General features: G+C 37.8%; 2 protein-coding genes across 2 annotated transcripts in view; one reads left to right on the plus strand and one right to left on the minus strand.

Annotated features, from left to right (window-relative positions):
- LOC108572324 (serine/threonine-protein kinase N1-like) overlaps window positions 1-13,644 on the plus strand; it is a 93,555-nt gene extending 79,911 nt beyond the window's left edge. The window contains exons 3-9 of the mRNA XM_017934538.1: window positions 2,695-3,623; window positions 4,001-4,905; window positions 6,885-7,248; window positions 7,728-7,924; window positions 10,356-10,745; window positions 12,830-13,032; window positions 13,499-13,644. Coding sequence (XP_017790027.1) covers window positions 2,695-3,623; window positions 4,001-4,905; window positions 6,885-7,248; window positions 7,728-7,924; window positions 10,356-10,745; window positions 12,830-13,032; window positions 13,499-13,574 — 3,064 coding nt within the window. The 3' untranslated portion in view covers window positions 13,575-13,644. The remainder of the gene's footprint in view (window positions 1-2,694; window positions 3,624-4,000; window positions 4,906-6,884; window positions 7,249-7,727; window positions 7,925-10,355; window positions 10,746-12,829; window positions 13,033-13,498) is intronic.
- A 5,819-nt stretch (window positions 13,645-19,463) lies between these two features.
- LOC108572221 (alpha-N-acetylglucosaminidase) overlaps window positions 19,464-20,830 on the minus strand; it is an 8,750-nt gene continuing 7,383 nt past the window's right edge. Inside the window, exons 13-14 of the mRNA XM_017934420.1 lie at window positions 20,142-20,527; window positions 19,464-19,633 (exon numbers count right to left, since the gene is read on the minus strand). Of these exons, the coding sequence (XP_017789909.1) occupies window positions 19,464-19,633; window positions 20,142-20,527 (556 nt within the window). The remainder of the gene's footprint in view (window positions 19,634-20,141; window positions 20,528-20,830) is intronic.

Consider the following 20,830-nt stretch of genomic DNA (forward strand, 5'->3'; position numbering starts at 1 on the left):
CAATTCTCACATCAAATAGCACAGAAAGGAAGACAAACGATTTTCAGTTCGATGACAAAGCGAAGGGACGGAATACTTCTGAAAATTAATTCAAGCGTTTAAAAACCAATCGTGGAGAATAATGTTCGATGTGTCAGCAATCCTGCAGTGGTTGTCGAGCGCCGATTAAATGTCAAACGCAGATACGTATTGTTGTTTGGGAGTGTATTTTCGAGTGTGCATTCGAAAAAGTTGGGTGATTTTCGAGGAAAATCCATTTCACTACGGCTGAGAATCTTGTCACCGTTGTTTTCACGCTTTTACAGTCAGCTGAACGGGAGAGAGAGATAGAGAAAGAGAGAGACTTAGAAATGAGTGAGTTACTAGATCAGTTAATGAGTTTTAGTGACTTAAGGAGCGAGTGAGTTTGTGGGTTAGTAAGTTAACGAGTTAATGAGTGGTTTTGTAAGTGAATGAGTGAGTGAGTGGGTAAGTTAGTGACTTCATGAGTGCATGAGTTAGTGAGTGAATGAGTGAGTTGATAAGTTAGTGACTTACAATTAACGAGTGTCTTTGTGAATAATGTAGCGAATGAGTGAGTGAGTTGGTAAATTAGGTGGTTAGAAATGAGTTAGTTAGTCAGTGAGTGAGTTACTCGATCAGTTAATGAGTTTTAGTGACTTAAGGAGCGAGTGAGTGAGTGAATGAGTTTGTGAGTTAGTAAGTTAATGAGTTAATGAGTGGTTTTGTAAGTGAATGGGGGAGTGAGTTAGTAAGTTAGTGACTTCATGAGTGCATAAGTGAGTTAGTAAGTTAATGAGTGAGTGAATTTGCGAGTTGATAAGTTAGTGACTTACAATTAACGAGTGTCTTTGTGAATAAAGTAGCGAATGAGTGAGTGAGTTGGTAAATTAGGTGGTTAGAAGTGAGTTAGTTAGTCAATGAGTGAGTTACTAGATCAGTTAATGAGTTTTAGTGACTTAAGGAGCGAGTGAGTTTGTGAGTTAGTAAGTTAATGAGTTAATGAGTGGTTTTGTAAGTGAATGGGGGGAGTGAGTTAGTAAGTTGGTGACTTCATGAGTGCATGAGTTAGTGAGTGAATGAGTGAGTTGATAAGTTAGTGACTTACAATTAACGAGTAACTTTATGAATAAAGTAGTGAATGACCGAGTGAGTTGGTAAATTAGGTAGTTAATGAGTGGGTGAGAGAAAGAGAGCCATGAATCGACACGTGTCGTTTGTATTTATCGCGAGATGTTAAAACGCTGTTTACTCGAGTGATTTCATCGTGAACGACGAAACGCCAACTCGTTGAAAGTTCTCGTCGAGCAATTCAGCAGAGAAATCGCCGAATGGTTCGGTGGTGGCGTTACGCGAATGAGATTAATGGTCGTCGATTAAATACATCGCCGGTTAGTGATTTTAATCAATCTGAATAAGGATAATTGCTCCGAACGTCTGTCGATTAGGGGATTCGTATGTTTCGATAAAGCGGTGGGCTATTCTTTTTGACATTTGTAATAATTATTTTGAAAGGTTTCAAGTGTTCGTTGTTAATTTGCAAATTTTGCCGCGCAACGAACATATGAATATTTGTAATTTGTAATTTTGCCTGCTTTTACAGCAGGCTAAAATGGAAGTTGATAATTCATTCAGAGGACGATTTCGAATACGGTATCTGTATATTCTTCCTGGAAAATTAACAGCTGCGAAATATTGTTAAAACATCCATTATCAACTATGAATGTTCGCAGAATTTTTACTTCGTTGGATAGAAACTTTTTTCACTATTTTTCTTCAGGACTGTTTGAACCTCTCAAGTCATTTCTTTTTGCTACCATAAAAAGCTACTTCAATCATTTGAGATTCACAAATCATTTTATTAATGATACTATCAATTTTTATGAAACATCGTCGAAGTGGTTTCGACAGCTCGAAATCGAGGTTGCAAACCGGGATCGCTCGTTTCACGACACCAGAGATATACGATCACGACATTTGTCCCCGGTGAAAACAGTTTTAACGGATCTCCGTTCTATTTAACCCTAAACACCACTGGGCAAACGTCACAAATCACAAGAACCATTTTACATGCTGCTTGATTGTGGAAATTGACTTTTATTCCGAGGATGAAAGAAAAACAACGACTAAGTGGGCCACACGGTAATTTATGTCTGCATCGAAAGAGTTAATAACTGTTTTATCGTGCCTCTCCTGTAAAAACAGAGAGGAAATGAAGGTTTACTTTGATTTACCACCGGTGGAATAATTTCTGTTCGTATTTTTTCAATTCTCTGTCGTTCTTTCCACATCTCGTTCAGATCGATAATTGATGAAAGAAGAGCAAATTTCAAATCATTTGAGTTCCTTAAAAAAGTTACCAAAAATTCCATACATAAAATTGTAAGAAATAAATAAGGAAATTTTATTTCATCATTTAATATTGTACTTAATATTTTTTTCAATTTAAAATTAGCAGTATTTAATATTTTTAATATTCATTACTCCATTTAATATTTGCATTCAATCTTTTCAATATTTTTTATCATATTTAATATGCTATCTAATCTGTAATATTTTATTTAACATTCTGTTTTATATTCTTTACTTTTTTATTCATAGATCACAAACAAAATTCGACCACGATATACTTAAAAAAACATTAACTGTTTTTCCTACAAGAACAAATCCTAAAGAAAATTTCTCTCTTTTCAGACACAGCGCGATCGACGAAGAGTCGCCAAGTTCGATCTCCAAGCCCCTGACAGCGACTACGCCAGAATCCAGGGATCCTTCGCTGGACATTCCTCTGGACACCTCGAGAAACATCGTTTTTCCATTAGCCTCTAGCGCCTCTACCGATCAATTCTCCTCCGTTCGAAGATTCGAGACAAGAACAGCTTTACCATGCAAGGAATCCACCAGATTTCAATATCCAACAACGAAAAAGGAGTCTCTGAGCATCCTGAATAGGTGTCCTTGCTCTCTGGAGCAACCAGTGAAATCACTAATCGAAAAACCAAGTCTAGACAGACCAACGGACCAAATAACAGACAGATTCATCTACTCAAAAGGCAAAGTTACAATTAATTTACCCTCTGAAGAGACAGCTACCTCGAAAATCAAGGATCTTGAGGATTCTTCGAGGATTCCATCAAGTCCTGAAGATATTTCTGACCAAGAAGTTATAGAAGTGCGAAAGGACAGTGCTTTGTTCTTGGAGGAAGCTGAAGGGCTTCCCACTTTGAGGGAAATCCTGAAATCTAGAGCTCCAAGGATCATTAGACCAAGAAGAGAGAGCAGTGGATACGCGAGCAATTTGGGAACATTTGACGAGGATAGAAGGAATTCGTCGTCTGCAGACGTGTCACAGGATTTGTCCTTGTTCTTCAAAGAGAGGAGGAGATCTTCGACTGGACCTAAGAGGTTGAATTCGAGAGTGATCCTGGGGAGAGCCGAGGAGAGCCTGACTGAGGACGCCGAGGTTGAAAGGATGCCTACCACAGAGGTTCACAGAAAAGTGTCTGCAGCTGGCTTGGATATGCCTAATATCGAGGAGGTGAAGGAGGTGCTGAGGGATGAGCTACCTTTTAGACAAGAGAGTCTGGATAATCTGTGCAGTCTGATGAAGAATGTCAGCACTGGTAAGTGGACATTATTTATTTATTTTCATAGATATGCACCCATTTGTATAAAGAATGCTTTAGTTACTTTTTGGATCTTTGAAATGTTTGTGTCTCTAATTTGAAAAGATTTACATGTGTTCTTTAGCTACTTAGAAATATGAAATTTAGTATTTTCTTGGATTTATTGTTGATTTTACAGTTTGATGTTTTCATGAACATCCTTTAATTGTTACAATACAGTATTTCATAATACTTGAATACATTTTGAACCTCAACAGTCTAAATAATTAATCTTAAATAATCTTGAGCTACTTGAAACTTAACATATTTACAAATTATGTAGTCAGCTTTTGTAAAATCCCAAAGTACAAGTTGTTCCCTTTTCCCTCCATCAGAGGACTTCTCCCCACGCTGTCGCCTCTTAGGAGAGCCAACAGACCGCATCACGTCACCAAGGGACTCAACAGACGTCTCAATTACCTCCGGGCACAAAGACACAACGCCAATCTTCGACACCACTTCCCTCAGCGACTCTATCAACCGTCCAACATCTCCATCTTCAAAGAGTCCAACTCAACTTACTCGTCATTCTGTTAGTTCATTATCCTCAAACTTAACATCTCAAAACACCATCAAACCCATTAATATACCCAACGATCCTTGGAATCAATCAAAAGCTATCAGTACTGAAAGATCTAGGACTAGATCCTCGAGAATCAACGAAGAACACTTGAGAAACGTTCCAACTCTTCAAAGTAAAAATGAGACAGTCCAAGCACCACCTACCAGAGAGGATATTCAGTTCAATGTTCTTCCAAGGTCTGTCAAAATGTACCAATTTCTCTCGACTCAGTCTGAAGACACAGCCGAGGGTGAACAGTACTTGGACAGAAGGATATCCTTTCAAATATCCAAGCAGGACGACGAAATTGCTTCTGCTGTATCATCCGCAGAGTCCAGGGGTATGTCTTTAAACAAGTCTTCGAGTGTTTATACATTGAAGAACAGCGTTTCTGGGGATATTCAAATGTTGACGTCTGCTGATGCTGCTGATGACTTGAATATTAGAAAGGCAATCACTCCTGGTGAAGTGGGTGCGAGCCAAAGGTTCCTTGGAGACGCCTCTAATGTCTCAGTGAGGCCTATTTATCCTTATTGCCCTTACTCGCCCTATGGGAGTCCTCAGGGGTCACCTAGGAACAGGAGGAGGCCTCTGAGGGAGAGCAGGAGAGTTTCCATTGATAACAGGCAAGGAGCTCTTCAGCTGAATCAGTACAAGTTGTTGGATAACATTGGCCAGGTGAGTTGGAACTTTTTTTCTTTTTTTTTTCTTTGAAAATTTTTAAGGCGACAGTTATTGGAGGATTTTTACTTCTGTGTTTGTTGAAATTCTTCCATATTTTTCTGCCGAAAATTCACGACAATTCTTTCACATTTTGTTAACACTTAAGTCCCGTTTGAATATCCGAGTCCTATTTTTTCTAAACTAATATGTTCTTATTTTTTATTGCGTTGTAAAGACTTTAATAATTATTAATTTTTTTCTCCTCGTTTTGTTACTCTTTAAGTCTCATTTTCAACGAAATATCAGGCCAATTAATGTCTCAGTTTTACCAACAACAGAATTAGTTACAATTATTTTTCTAACCTTTAAGCTTCCTTTTCAACGAAACACCGGACGCCAGAAATGTTTTTAATTATTTCATCCGAAGCAATAGAACCGAAATCATTCATTCGTAACATTTATCCCTTATACACAGCGCGGTTTGAATTTTGAACGAAAACAGTCGCGACGTTTCTGGCCGCGTTTTCAATCGCTGAAGCCGGCGCGGCGGTGGGATCAATCGTAATTTTTCCCGCCGCGTTGCTCGACGTGTCCCATTTTCCCGCGAGAGAATTATTCCATCGGAACCCATTATTCGCGAGAAATTTTAAAGTCAGTTTCGAGCCACGACGATTTGTTTTAATCGCTTTTAATTGTATGGCCTCTCGCCTCTAATTAAACTTTCTCGTTAATTCTACCGTATTACTTTTCGAAACGGCAATGTTTTTTACGTGCATAGAAACAAATATTTCTGGATTAATTAAATGGATAAACTGGATTATATTCTACTCGTTGAATGTAAGAAAGATAAGAAAAGAAATTCGTTACGTTTTACGACATTGAAATACATTCAAGAAAAACGAGGAGTCAATTTAGGCCTAGAAAGATTTCTCTTCTTTTTTCTTTTCCTCCGAGATAGTATCGCACAAATTGCTCCAATTTCGTAAATTACCCATTCATTTTCCTCTCCATCGCCGCTGCTTCGCGGGAGAAAATTTCCTCTCCAGACAAGAAACGGCCGTCGAAGAGATATTTATTTTTATTTATTTATTTATTTTTACGGGAAGATTTCCCAATATATTACACAAGAATAGGTTAACACTACCACATTTACAAGACTCTGTCACTATGTGTTATGAAGGAGTGAGTAGAAACATTGAAGAAATTAAATATTGTGCGTGCCAATATTGGATTTTCTCGAATTTCTCTGATGTATAGTTGTTTCTGTATGTGTGATTGTTTCTTTAAGATGAAATTTCCACGATTGTTCATTGTTTTTCGTTTATCTGAAACCATGAGAAAGTTCTTTTCCGAGTGAGAAAATTGTACAATTTGAAAATTTCGTGACAAATGTTTTTATTTGAAAAATTGATAATATAATCAAGTTTCTCTCCTTCTTCTTTGACGTCGATCGAAACGATGCGTAGAATTCGCCCCGTGATTTCTTCACGACCAGCCAGCGTAACTTTCCAAGTTCATCACGTCACACCCTCCATGTTCCTCGTTTTAGCTAATTTTCGCAACGTTCGTGCTTGCCGAATGGAATTCCTCGTCCAGTTATCGACGAAAACGAGTTATCGCGGGAAACGGCAACTTTTGCTCGATAGCGACGACACGAGGACGAACTTGTTCCGTGACGAGAAAATGTGGCTCGTTTGAAGAACAGGAAAAATGTGGAAAGTAGTTTGAAAAAGTTAAAGTACTTTAGCCAACGATAAAAAAGGATTATTAAACGATAAGATGATCTTTTCGCGAGCGTCCATTTTGGTGGCGGTTTTTCTTTTTCTATCGAAGATCCTGATATGAAGTTTTTCAATTATAAAATTTTCCGATTATTAATATTCTCTTCTGAATACTAAATTTCCAGTTATTAATATTTCAACATCGAACTTTCCAAACCGTCATTTCAATTTTAAATGTGCGTTCATAAATGTTTTTCATCCTTCACGTTACAGGGTTCTTATGGGATCGTGAAGCTAGCTTACAACGAGGAGGACAAGACCCATTACGCCATGAAGATTCTGAGCAAGAAAAAATTGATGAAGAAGGCGGGTATCTTCGGCAGAATGGCCCCAGGCAAAAAAGGCTCAGCCAACCCTTTGGCAAAAGTTTATAGGGAGATCGCGCTGTTGAAGAAATTGGATCACCCGAACGTGGTGAAACTGGTTGAAGTCCTCGACGATCCAGACGAGGACAACCTTTACCTTGTTTTCGAACTGGTCCAGAGAGGGGAAATTCTTCAAGTACCCACTGACAAGCCTTTAGACGAAGAGACTGCCAGAAAGAACTTCCGTGACGTTGTATTGGGCGTGGAATATCGTAAGCACCCGTAAAAACTATACTTCGTACTTCAAATAGTTATAAGAAGAAGAACGAGAGAAGTAAAAACTTCGTCAAAAACTATTAAGTGTGAATTTTGATATGAATGAACGAAGGTATAGACGAGACGAAATATTTCCTCCGTTCAGTCACTGGACTGCTTCCCCCACCATACCACCTGTCCCCACTTCGTCAGGCCCTCTAGGGGCGTGGCTAGTGCGTAGTCTAATGAGAATACAGTGCAACAGGTGGTGGGGAGAGTGTCCTTGGGGCACACAATCTTTACGTCAGACTATACAAAGCATATTGTTAATGTTTCGATCTTATTTAACCTCAAGATCGAACAATTGTGCGTCGAAGTTTTGATTAAGCGTGAATTTAAAATGAATATAAAAATCCAAGATACCTAACATGCATATAGATTTGTAAAATTTGACAGTTTTAAAATCCTCTTTTTTTTTTGTTTTGTTTTTGTTCAGTGCACTACCAAAGGATAGTCCATCGCGATATCAAACCCAGCAACCTGTTGGTGGACAGCGACGGTCGCATAAAGATCGCTGACTTAGGCGTGAGTGCAGAGCTGAGAGCGTGTGGGGAATTATTATCCGGGCCAGCTGGCACCCCTGCGTTCGCGGCACCCGAAACAACCACACCTGGCGCCCATTATTCCGGAACGGTAAGTACCTATCCTCTGATCGATTTTCAATTCCTCTCGTATTTATAGGCGACGAAGAATTACGACGCCGCCTCCATTCAATCGCATCCATACCTTTCGCTCGCGCCATTGTTCTTTTTTACAATTTCGTATTACGAATGGTAACGGTGGACATCCGTTTATAGTGTTTCATGAATACTAATATAGGGTACCTCAGTAATACAAATAGACAAAGAATAATTCCTTATGGAAAATTGAATTGAAATTGAGAAACTCATCGCATCACTGTTAATCATTTCTATTCATGTTAGTATTTTCGGAAATGGATATTCAGGTTGAATATCGGTTACAATGAATTTAGAAATTTCGAATTTTAATTAAAACTTTCATTTTTCCTGACTTCTGAATTGACTTCTGAAACACCCTGTACATCGTTCTCGCAGATTCAATATTCACAATATTCAAAAAATTGAGGTTATGTATGAAGGTTACGGTTATGGTTATCACAAGCTGTTCTCCAAAATGGCGCGCGTAAAGTGTCTCGGGTAACCAATTAAAGAAACGAATGTATCTCGAATGTGTATTGTGAAAATTTTATTCAGGTTACAGTATTTCTTTATCCAAGAAAGTATAGCGATCGTAAAGAGATTGTTTATTGGTCGATTTAATGCGTTACGAGGGGTTGGACAAGCTGCAACCCAATTTCTCCGGGAAGAAAGTTTCTTTGTACTTGAAGTTCACCTGCATATTTCACGAGAACGTAAGAAATTGATGTCACTTGGCGGGCAACTCGTTTCAAGAGTTTCCGGCCGCGTTTCCTTCTTTGTACGCGTGTGGTTAACATTAAACGTGGCCGCTCAAACTTTTCGATAAGAAAGTTAGACTGCTCTACCATTTCTCTTCGATCGACCGCCACTTTATCGATGATTCATGCCGCCGTGACATAGAATTTAGTTCACATTTACTCTGAATTAAGTGCACGCTCAATTTAAACGATATCTAACCTCGTTGGTTTTAAGGTGAATTAAATTAAGATTTGTAGGTTATGTTTTTCTTGGATGTGTCGTATTAAACGATAGAGAGTGGTTTGCTTTGGTTTTTTCGAAAGAGCATTTCATCTCTAAAAGTTTTACTGTAGTTCTTTGATCGTTTTATTGTTTATAAAAATGATTAAATTACGAGGCTAGAAAAATGGTACATTTTTATATAAATAGCTCGCTTTGTGCTTTCTTTGCGCTTCCATTCATTGCAGCACAATCTTTTTGAACTTTTTAGAAATAGCAAGAAAAATCGATGCATATTTTTCCTCGTTGAACAGCAGACTGAAATTATCACTTGAAGCGCTACTGTTACGCCTGTGTCAGGCAGACGTGGCCAAAGAAGCGTGTACTTCGCCACGGGTCAACATAATTCCACCTCTTTCGTGTGTATTTCCATGATTATAGCTGAGACTTATCGCGTGACCTTATCGAAAACGCGGTCGATTTAACGTGGCCCTCGCATGCTCGATACCCACGTGAACGATACGCTGGCCAATTCGTGGAACGGTTGAGAACTGTGATTACCAATCATCGCTGCCATTTTCAGAATTGCATTGTGGCTAAAATACCACTGTTCACCGTGAAACAGGAGTAACATCGAAATTACCGCTTATGAAACGAGATAAGCTCTTGGGAGTGATTTTAATTTCAAATTAGGAAGTTGTGCAAATGTTAACTTTGATATTGAACTCTAAAATCTTGCGTTTAGAGTAGAAGAAAAAAAAAGCTCATCGTTTGGCATAAAATAAGAGTAACATTAAAATTGAACCCCTTGAAGTGACCTCACATGATCTGGACAATGATTTTAATTGCAAGTTTTTAGGTTATAGAAACATTTAATTGTTTAGCATAGAATGAGCGTAACATAAAAATTGATCCTCATAAAACGATCCTGACCTCTTGAGAGTGATTTTAATTTCAAATTTTAAGGTTACAGGAGATTTAATTGCGATATTAGAATATCAAAAAAAAAAAAGTTATTATTTTACATAGAATAAGAGTACCGTAAAAATTGACCTTGGTGAACTTGAGAGTGATTTAAATTTCAAATTTTCGTGGTTATATTAATCACTAACTGTAATACTTAGTCATAAAAATCATTTCTCTGTGTTTCGAAGTCCACTATTTAGCATACAATAAAAATAGATATTCAATATTAACCGTCTTGAAATAATGCAGGCTCTGATAGGTTATTTCAATTTCAAATTTTTAGATTATGGGAACACTAGCAATGATATTTAATTCTTAAAACATATCTCGTCTATTCCAAACACTTATCAGCATCAAAAGTGACCTTGCTGGAGTAACCTAACCTCTAAAAAATAATTTCAATTTTAAACTTCGAAGTTGTAATAATACCAACGCTGATTTTCCATCTCAAAAATGTATTTTACGATCCTTTCACGTTCCAGTTGTGCGATGTGTGGTCAATGGGGGTGACACTTTATTGTCTGGTGACCGGAAGAATCCCGTGGGACGGCTCCGGAAGTATAATCGGCGTGCAAGCGGCAGTTCGTACTGAGCCGCTGAAATTTCCGGCAAAGCCAACCGTCTCCGACGATCTACGCGATTTGATCTCGAAAATGTTGGCCAAGGAGCCAACAGAAAGGATCACACTGTCAGAGATCAAAGAACACGCATGGCTGACCAATCACGGCGCCCAGACACTGCCCAGTGAAACCGACAATTGTCGACTTCCGGTCACTGTTACAGACGAAGAGGTGGAACGAGTGGTCACGAGGATTCCTAAGTTGGACACACTGATTCTTATCAAGACTATGCTGAAACAGCACAGCTTTCAGGCAAGTAGTTTTATGTCACAATTTCAAATTTCGCGCCATTTACTACGAACGATATTGAGTACAGTATTGAATAAAATATCGGAGGAGAGGTTAGGAAGTGTTTGCTATTGGTATCGGTTGTATGATGTAACATTAAATCCACTTTTTCCACTATTGAGACAGATCGTACCTGTACTTATTCAAACTTCGGCCACAAATCGCGAACAGCAATTATCGGTATTCGATAAACTGTGGATTAGTTCTGGCCGGTTCGTTGAAAACTACTGCAATGCCGGGAAACTTCACCAATACCGGACTTTAATTAATAAATCCCGCGTTTGAAGTATTACCTCGTTGATATGTCCATCGACTAGTTACTTCCGTTATGTACTTGGAACTTTTACTCGAACAAATTCCGTTTGATCGTTTAATATCGTACAGAATGCTTCAGAGAGTGTAACATCGTAGTTAGTCTATAGATTCGTGACTGTTGATACAGTAAAAAGACGAATAATTTTTTAACCAGTGTACTACATACTATTTTATGACGCAATTAGAATTATTATATTTTAAAATACTTGTTCAGTTTAAAAACACAAGAAATAGAAAACGTGTCGCCATAGGGCCAATAATCTAATTCAACGCTCCAAACATGGCGGCTAGTTCCTACGAGCTTGGAAAGGTCGAGATGGGAATCCTTATTGATAATTCTAACCGACGAAACTTTCCTCTTTCGTTTCTTTTACATCGACCTTAATGCTCGACGTCGTTAAGGCTCCTTCTTAATACGCAACTTTCATCGCGCAATTTTTCCTCCTTCAGTAGGTAGGGGTATTAAGACGATGATAGTTATCGCCAAGTCGTCTTGTATAATTGGGAAATGGAGTCTCTACATCCTCCTGAAATTGTTCGCCTTTTACCATGGCTCGGCTATATACGCGGACATTACCGATAAAGCGCAGCCAGCTGTAAACATCGACTTGATTCTTCGTGATTCCACTGGTGTCTCAGAATGAATCCTTCATAGCTGAGAACGAGACGATAGAAAGATACCGAAGCGTGGTAATTTAAATAATTTTCCTCTTGGAACTAAACAAATCGTGAAACAAATATTTCAACAAACTTCCTCCTACGGAAATCCCAGTCCACCTAAATTTACCACTCGCCATTAAATCATTAAAGCCTGTTACAAACTTTCCAAGAAACATCCAATATCCTTCAAACTTGTCCGTACGCCGCTAGAAGCGCTCGAGTCGACTATTGTGCGCGTCCCAAGGCTCGTAGTGGCGCCGCTGCGTCCTTGAGCGATCGAAATCTTCGGTACGGATTATAGCCTGCGCACGATCGTCAATTAGACGCTTTAATGAGATCATTCGATCACAGAACGAGCTTCTGTCGCCATAGGGGTTCAGTATAGAGTATTATAGAGTCGTTCAGAGCAGCTCGATCATTCCCACTATATAAAATAGGTGGCTGTTGAATTTCATTTGCGGCCGACATTTGATCTTCTCGTCCCGACGACGAGCAACGGGAGGTCAAGCCTCTCTGTTTCTCTGTTTATGACGCGAACGGTCTCTCTGGTGGCGTGGAAAAGCTCGCCACGTCTCTCTCTCTCTCTCTCATTCACTCTCTGGCCTTATTATTTGATGAGCACTCGCCAGTCGATATCAGCCGAGTTCAAGGAAGGCTGACGGCTCCGTAAACACGGCAATAATGCCGTGAAGTGCGGCGTCATAAAGCGTTGAGCACCTTTTTACATTTTTTCCCCCGTGTTCTTCTTTTTTTTTTTTAACCCTGCTTTCTTCTCTCTTCTTCTCCTTTTTCTTTTTTTTTTCTCTCGTCGTCGCCGCCGTCGAGGGTTGGCACGTCGAGAGTAGATGGAAAATGGAGGCATGAAAGCCTGATGTTCGATCTTTGGAAAATATTTTCTTAATAACGAGGACAGATGAAGTAAAATTTCTCAAAGATTGTTTCGCTTGAAATGAAGATTCGAAGACAATATTTAAAAATTTCCCCAAATTCTGCAAGTTCTCCGTATGAAATTTTAATTGCATCCGTTGCAACCAGTCTAGAATTAAACGCAGAACTATTTTCTCCGCTTGTAGAATCCTTTCCTGTCAAAAAAGAGCGGCAAAAGGACGTGCACCGACACAGCGGTGAACAGTATAGAATTGTCGTCCCCGTCAAGAAGAGCCGAGGAGAGCTTGCCAGGCAGGAAAACGATCAGAAACGCGAAGTCTGAGCGATTCCAAAGGACTGGCAGAAGCAATTCCGCGCCGGACTCCTACGACTGGCAAACAAATGGCAGGTAAACAATCTGGAATAACCAATTTTTTACGCTCCAGTTATTCCCGTCGATATCGCTTCGAGAATTCTTCGGAGGCTATTGAAACCTCGAATAACCGATATTGAAGCGAAATAGAATTTACAAGTTAAGAGCCGTCGTTATTATTATCTCGAAACTTTCCGTGCTATGTATTGCTTGTTCGATGATTGTTTTCTGTTTTATCGATCGAGATGGTAGAAATTCGAATCTTCTTGGACGATGTTGCGGTTGTGGTTCATCGGTGTAATCTGTCTGATGTTTTGAAGAGTTGAAGTTGTGAATAGCGGTTCTCAATCTTCTCGAGTATCGAAATGAATTAATTTGAAATAAATATTGAAAGGAAAAGATTGATATCAGCGAAGTCAGTTTTCTGAGTGTGTCGAAATTGTTGTTAGAGTCGTACATTGTGGTTTTTATTTTTTTGTGTTCGTTTTTGGAATTTTTATAGACAAATATCCATAGACAGTCCTCTGCCGCCGCTGACAGAAGCGTCCAACCAGGAAACAGAATTCGAGAGGCGGTGATACTGCTGAGAAACTCGGACCTGCTCTACGAAGAGAACCACGATCAACCATCTGGTTGATGAACACGGTATGAGCCGACTTAACATTCGATGATCGAATTAAATTAATCGACTGAGCGTGTGCCCGATCGTTGAAGGCTGAAAAATTCGCAGAAAAATTTACGAAAATTTCGAGTTAAACAGAATTTCAGACGTTTTTTTCTCTGCAATAAATATTCAGATATTAAAGAACGAAGGGTAATTTTCGAGCGTGGAAAGTTGATAAATTGGAAGTATTAAAAAATTCTTCTTTCGTCGCGAAATATTTTCAGTTCACAGAATTTCGAACAAAAAAAGAAATTATTGAGACATTTTGTATGAATTGTATTCCTCGAAAATTACTGTGCTGAATTCGTAAACAGTTTTTCGAACGCCTGTCGAAGGCAATTAGGTACGCTCCTTCGCGAGTAAGTACCCATGGACAAAACCAGGTGATTACAGGCGTTTGACCAGTTCTAAATTCGCCTTAAGGGGGTATTTTTCTTAGGGATTTTTTTGTAAGGAAAGTATAAGTTTCTCAGTATCGGCATTTTGCATACGTATTTACTCATGTTTTAAGAAAGTTCACAATTATTTTCAAGTGAAGATAATCAAAACTGTCCGAATTATACATCATTCAGTGCGGTCCCTTCAGAAGAAAGTGTCCTACTGGCTGACACGATCCCACCCATTCTGTTTATCCGAAATGAAAAAACCAAAAGGATTCTTGATTAGTACGACTGTGACTATAGTGTGAACCAGAATGAAAAAAAAATAGTGAAAATTTACAAAAAGGCGGCACTTTGAATATGAAGTATCGATTTTTTCGACATTTTTTCGTCTATCAGAGGCTCTACAAATCAGAAAAATATATATTTTCGCATAATTCTGGTTCAGACGATAACGGCACATCCACTGAAGGTGCATGTAAAATTTGGAGTGAATCGGACAACTAGAACTTGAGATATCATGTCAGCCATTTAGAAAAACATGGTTTCGAGAAAAACGCGTTTAAAGTTTCTCATACCAGCTACACCAGAATGGTAGGGGGAGTTCCCTTAACGCCAGACGGCACCTAATATCGGACGTTAGTTATACCTGCAATAATTGAAACGCCACCGAGCCGTTATTCTACGTATCTCCTAGAGGAGACAAAAGGAATAAAAATAAGTTTTCTTCGCGTTTTACTCGCGCGTGCACAGGTAGAAAGATTTATTTGAGAAAAACCTTAAGCGTCCGGCGCTAGGGGAACTCCCCTTATACTTATGACTGGGGACTGCATGTCGTCTTCTTTAACCATCTACAACTTCGTCAATCTTACGAATTCGGAAAAATCATTCGACAGTTATACTTCTGCCAATGTCTACTTTCAGAAAATGTAAAAACAAAAATCGATTTTTTTTTAAAAGTCTAGACTAGAATACCCCCTTGAAACTCGTCAGGCGATACTCCCGCGATTCCTGAAACTTGAAAGTAACGAATTTATTTGAAATTGTCTGAAAGCATCCAAAGAGGCGGCAAGCTGAAATAATTTTAACGAAACATTGTGGAAACTTTCACGAACAGAATACACACAGATCGAAGACTATTCACGGCTGAGCTGAATTTTCAAAAATAGCTTGTAAAAAATGTAACAACGTATACATTAAGGACGATTAGTTGATAATTTTACGATAAAGAACATTTTTAAACGTCTCTGTTAATTCTTTCAGACGTACCAGAATTATTCAACTAAAATTCTGGACAATATTTAATTTAATATTATAGAATCTAGTTCCCAATTTTTAATAATTACCTCGATGGAATTTAGGTGGCTGAGGTTCGGTATTACAAATGAAAGCCAGATCTTCGAATGAAAATATCAATCGACGATATACAACTTATAAAATTCCTCAAAGTGTAAATTAAAATTTATCATTCGAGCTTTTAAAAAATGAACAGGTTTTACGGGGAATAGAGTCTGAAGGAATTAACGAGACTCTCGAGGCCAGATGGCGTATTCCAAGATGGCGTTTTACTTACGAATTTTATCTAATAATAATTCTAGGGATAGTTGAAAGGAGCGAACTTTATGAGCTGAGTACTGAGATGAAAAAAAAGGAAAGAAATACAAGAAGTTATTAGTATTTTATATGCACGCTAGAACGTAAGGGGCCTGAAAGAAAAGCCTGTTGAGACAACGACATTGTTTATAGGTTAACACGAGAAACGATACGATCGTTACTCCATACTTTTCCTCTTATTTTGATTCTTCTGTGATGTGATCGAGCACACTGTTCGTACTTTTACGCGGCGAGTCTTTCGTGAAACTTACGGCATTTCCAATTTTCGCTGGACAATCGTTTTAATCTTCTTCTAACGCAAGAACAACGCAAATACAGAGGTTAAAACGATTTCTCTGAAAATATTTCTATTTTAAGTTCTAACGTGTAAGCCCTTTATTCTCCAATACATATTAAAAAAAAAAAAAACAAAAAAAAAACTATACGCAGCCTGGGAAAAACAATTGTCACGATTTGTGCGTTTGCAGATTGCAATTCGACACACAGGGTGTTCCAAAAGTAACAAACCGGTGAAAAATTATATTACACCTAAATAACGAAAACACGACAGAGATTAAAAATTTCTTTCTGCCACCCATTATGTGTAAGAAAAATTTCGACCTGCAGGATGGTTAAAAAGTACTACGCTTCGTTCAAAATAAGAATAACCTCGCTCTCGGACCGATTTTTGTCCGTTCTACGCATAGACAGAGAGCGTAGCAGAGGGTAAGACGGAGAAAAACGTAGGCGGTTAAGTGGGGGTTTGGACCCCCGATGCGCGAAGCGAGGTTATTCTTATTTTGAACGGGCAGTACATCATTCAAAAAAAAAAAAAGAAAAGTAAATAAATCACAGTAAAGATACAACAACAGAAATGAAACATTTTTCATCGTGCGTTGTTCAAAAGTAGCACCACAATCTACAGGGTTTCTAAAAAATAACGACTAAATTCAAATTTATCAAAATTCAACGATATTAGAAGAACTCGTAGTACAACTTATGTACCCTGTGTGCCGAAAAGAGAATCGTAAGATTATTTTTCTCAGGCTCGGTGAAACGAAACTAGCGCAAGATGGCGCGGCCTGTACATATACAGTGGCACTAAAAAATTGTGCGACTAGTGCGAAGCACGCGACCAAGTAAACGCAACCAAAGTCAGATTCGTGATTTCGTTGGACCTTACTGATATCTGGGGGACCACAGAACGCGTATTTGAATTTAAATCGATAACCGTCGAAACCTCACGACCGGATATGTTCGATGATCATATCACGTCCCGACCTCACGAATTCTTTCTCTTTTTCTCTCTCTCTCTCGAAACGGCACGATTCAAGGCAGACATTCGATTTCTGGTGTTATTTAATATTTACTAGTGAGTAAAAATAATGGTAGCTGTAAGGGTGAGAAAATGGTGTCACTGGATCGTCTACCGATGTCTGATTCCTGAATTACTGGGAACAAAAGTTTCAAATAGTTTTCCATTGTGGTACAATATTTTGTAATTGGTTAAAGAGCGAGATAAAAACAAAAATGGTCGTTTAAAATGATAATGAACGTTATTCAAGATTTCGAAAGAGAAATTGCATTTCTTTTAAAATGGAGTGTTCTTTTTGTTCGTGTTTTGGTTAGTATGCAGAATGTCTCGTAATTTTGCGTCAAAATAGAGGATAGCTTCGTTGAATTGAGAGTTCGATTCATTTTAGAATCTCTCTATTACAGCGATTAAGCGTTAGTAGCGTAGAAGAGTAATTTTCTTATTTAATTCCTGTTGAATTATTTTCAATCTGTTGGAAGAAGACACCCGATGTATCGGTAGACCTTCTGCGTGTAATCGTTACGGGTACGTGTGTCGTAAAGAGACTAGAATCTTACATTTACGATATTTCTGATGGTATGTAATATTTTGAACTTAAAACAAACCTTCCTCTTCTCTTTCTCTAAAATATTTGCTATATGTCTATATATCGCAGCTTTTATGTGCTTACTCTTCTCAGCTAAATTTTCGAAATTTTATTACTAAGCTTATAATAATCCAAAACTAAAGAAAAAGGAACTAAAAAAATATGAATATTTGTACTGCACTTTACCTTAAACTCTATTCTTAAAAGTAACAAGAAATTGTCTGCCCTTTTAAAAGCATTCTGAAATTTTGAAAAATTCAACGTTTACAATGTCTCCCTCAATCTCGAATGAAAATATTACGTATCTACAGAAATATTTTTCGGTATACTCATCGGCAAAAGCGTTTGAAACGTTTCTCCGATATTCTCGAGCGCTTTTATCCTCCACAGTATCGAATATTGTGTATAATATACATATACATATATAGGTGTATCTCACACGTTACGAATATTCTTACGAAATGCACAAGATATTTTATACCTCGTACTAGATGCGCACTATGTTTCTTAAATCTACTTGTAACAGAATGTACTGGACCGCCTGTGAGTAGAACCGACCGTCAATTGTCGGCCATTTTGAGTTGCACCGACCCTCAATTGTCGGCCATTTTGAATTGCACCGACCCTCAATTGTCGGCCATTTTGAGTTGCACCGAAGTTCTCGAAACGAAAACGTCAACAGAATTAGTTAAGAAAAAATTCTTGAAGAACAGATAATTAAAACTTGGTAATTCGGAAAAGAAAATCAAGAAGGCTTATAAAACAAGCTGAGTGCAAAAAATTCTCCAATAAAAATAGCAAAAAGCACTTTTTTCTTTTTCAATGTTTCAATTGTATGTTAAAAATTATTCGTTATATTGAAAAAAAAGAAATGTGACGACCACCAAAAATGAAAACAAAGCACAATGTTAATTTAAAAAATCTTCAATTTCGAAGTATTTCCCAGAATTTAAGTCTCGATTTATTCCACAAAATTTTCCACGCGAACGAGGCTAAAGATCAACAAGTCTGATCAATTTGAGCCTAATTGAGGGTCAAATATCGGCGAATGATCGATGATTAACGAGACAAGAACCGATCGTCGACGTTGACAGGCACTGTGACCAAGAAACCAAAATGGCGGCTCGATTCATCGAGCCTTCGACGTCGTGCATTGATTCTCTCGACAATCAATCCCATAGACGATTTTAGTTCTTTGTTCCCTCTCTTTTATTTATTTCTTTTTTATTCACTTTTCTCAAAAGACGAAGAAAAGAAGAGGCAGTCGATTTTTGATGTCGAAGTTGAATTACGTTTAATCGTCTACTGCCATAATTTTGACCAGTGGAGACGAGTTGAGGAGCGCGAAATACTTTTACCGATATAAATAAAAAAAAATTCACGCGTTTAGCCGATGTACTTTGGGTAATGTGAATATATACTTAGGTATTAGTGAATCGTGTACACTCCCTTTTTGATATAATTCGTAGGCGGAATTACGATTTTATCCCCTCCTCCCAATCCTCCATTTTGTCTCTTGGCTCGAGTCTGTCGTTGCTGTTTCCGATTCTTGTAATTTTATTCGACCGTTGTAGAGTGTCCTTTTATCAATAATAACGATATTTACAATGTTCACACCCGGTGTGTTTCAATGACCATGAACGTACCGAATGCAAGATGGGCGAATGATTAGCATTTTTGCTTGTGGTACAGTATGTAACAAAAGTTCGTGAATTCTGAGTTTAATAATTTACTAGGACGAAATGGAAGATTTTCATAAGTTGGCAACCCTGATCAGTAACATGAAATTTCTGCAATATTTAAAAAAAAAAAAAAAATGCCGATATGTGAATGAAAAGCTTTTTTCAATCTGATTCTGGAAACTTTTGCTACACATTGTATAATAAGTGACATAAAACGTTTACGTGTATTTACACGATAATATATTTTTTATAGAGTATAGTAATCTTTAAAGGAAATGTGACTAGTATTAAGTTTGTTTACGAAGAGAATGTTTAGTTTGTCTTTTCTTTTGTGCAACTTTTCTGTCATGGTTGATAAGGTAGACGGTGGTTGATACCATTTGGATTGAATTTTCAGTGCTATATCAATACAGTCTCCTAAAGAGAAAATAATAAAATTTTCAGTGTTAAATAATTGTTCATGTTGAAATTTTCGATGTTAAAAATTTGAAAATTCGTATGGTAGAGAATTGGAACTCTAAAATGTGAATAGGGAAAAGCTTCAGTTGTTAAATTTCAATTTGTGAAACCCCTCAAGTACAAAATTTTCATCTACAAATCCTCTAAACTTGAAATTTCATTTCTAAATATTCTAACTTCAACATTTGAATCTCAAATGATTCCAAATTTCTACCTGTGAAATCTCTAAGCGAAAAATTGTAATCTTAAGAAGTCATAAAACTATAAAATTTCCACTTCAATACTCATCGATCCCAACATTTTTATGTCAAAGATCTCTAACTTTAAAATTCAAATCTGAACGAATGTTTATCCTCGAAAATTTGATTTCAAAATCTCCATCCCAAAATACTCTATATTAAAAACACTCTGACCTTCAAAAAATTCAACGCCTAAGAAAACGTATAAATCAAAATCATCTTCATACCTGTTTCCACTGTAGGATAAATTTTTCTGGAGAACGTGAAAGGTTTTTCGACCTTAAGGAATATGCTCTTGTTGATCTTGTTAATGTCCAATTTGGTTCCGTTGGTCAGAGTGGTTGTAAGGCCATCGAGAAAAATGGTCCATCGAGGCTTGAAGTAATCCGCGACAACTCCAGACCATTGTTTGTTTCCGTAGTCCCTTATCTCTCCCCTTGGCCCCCACAGTGTGATCTGATTTCTCGCATTGTACTCGTACAATTTCATCTCTGCCTCGGTACTAGCCAGTTGCTTCGCCATTTCCAACCATCTGCCCAACAGGAAGTCTTTACTAGACGCTAAGATGGCCTCAAGGTCGTCGAAGAGTTCGAGAAGCCGAGCAGCCTGTGACCTGTATGAGAAATTCACCGAAAATTGAAATAATTGAATGGGCTGAGAATGAAAAGTAAAAAATTCCTAAATTTTTTAAAATTATTCGAAAATTGCACTTGAGCATTGTTGCTAGGGTTTTAAGGAATAACTTCGTTTCTCGTTTTAATGATTAGCTTAGCTGCAAATCAGTTCTTTCGATTTCCCGAAAATCAGGTCTAGTGAAATTTTTAGCTTTTTCTTGTCATCATCTACTCAGTTACGAATAGAAAGAAACCTAGTAGATTTGATAAAATCATAATTATTAATATTGAAGAAATTATCA

The sequence above is a fragment of the Habropoda laboriosa genome, unplaced genomic scaffold (genome assembly GCF_001263275.1).
Source record: "Habropoda laboriosa isolate 0110345459 unplaced genomic scaffold, ASM126327v1 scaffold65, whole genome shotgun sequence".
Taxonomy (NCBI): Eukaryota; Metazoa; Arthropoda; class Insecta; order Hymenoptera; family Apidae; genus Habropoda; species Habropoda laboriosa.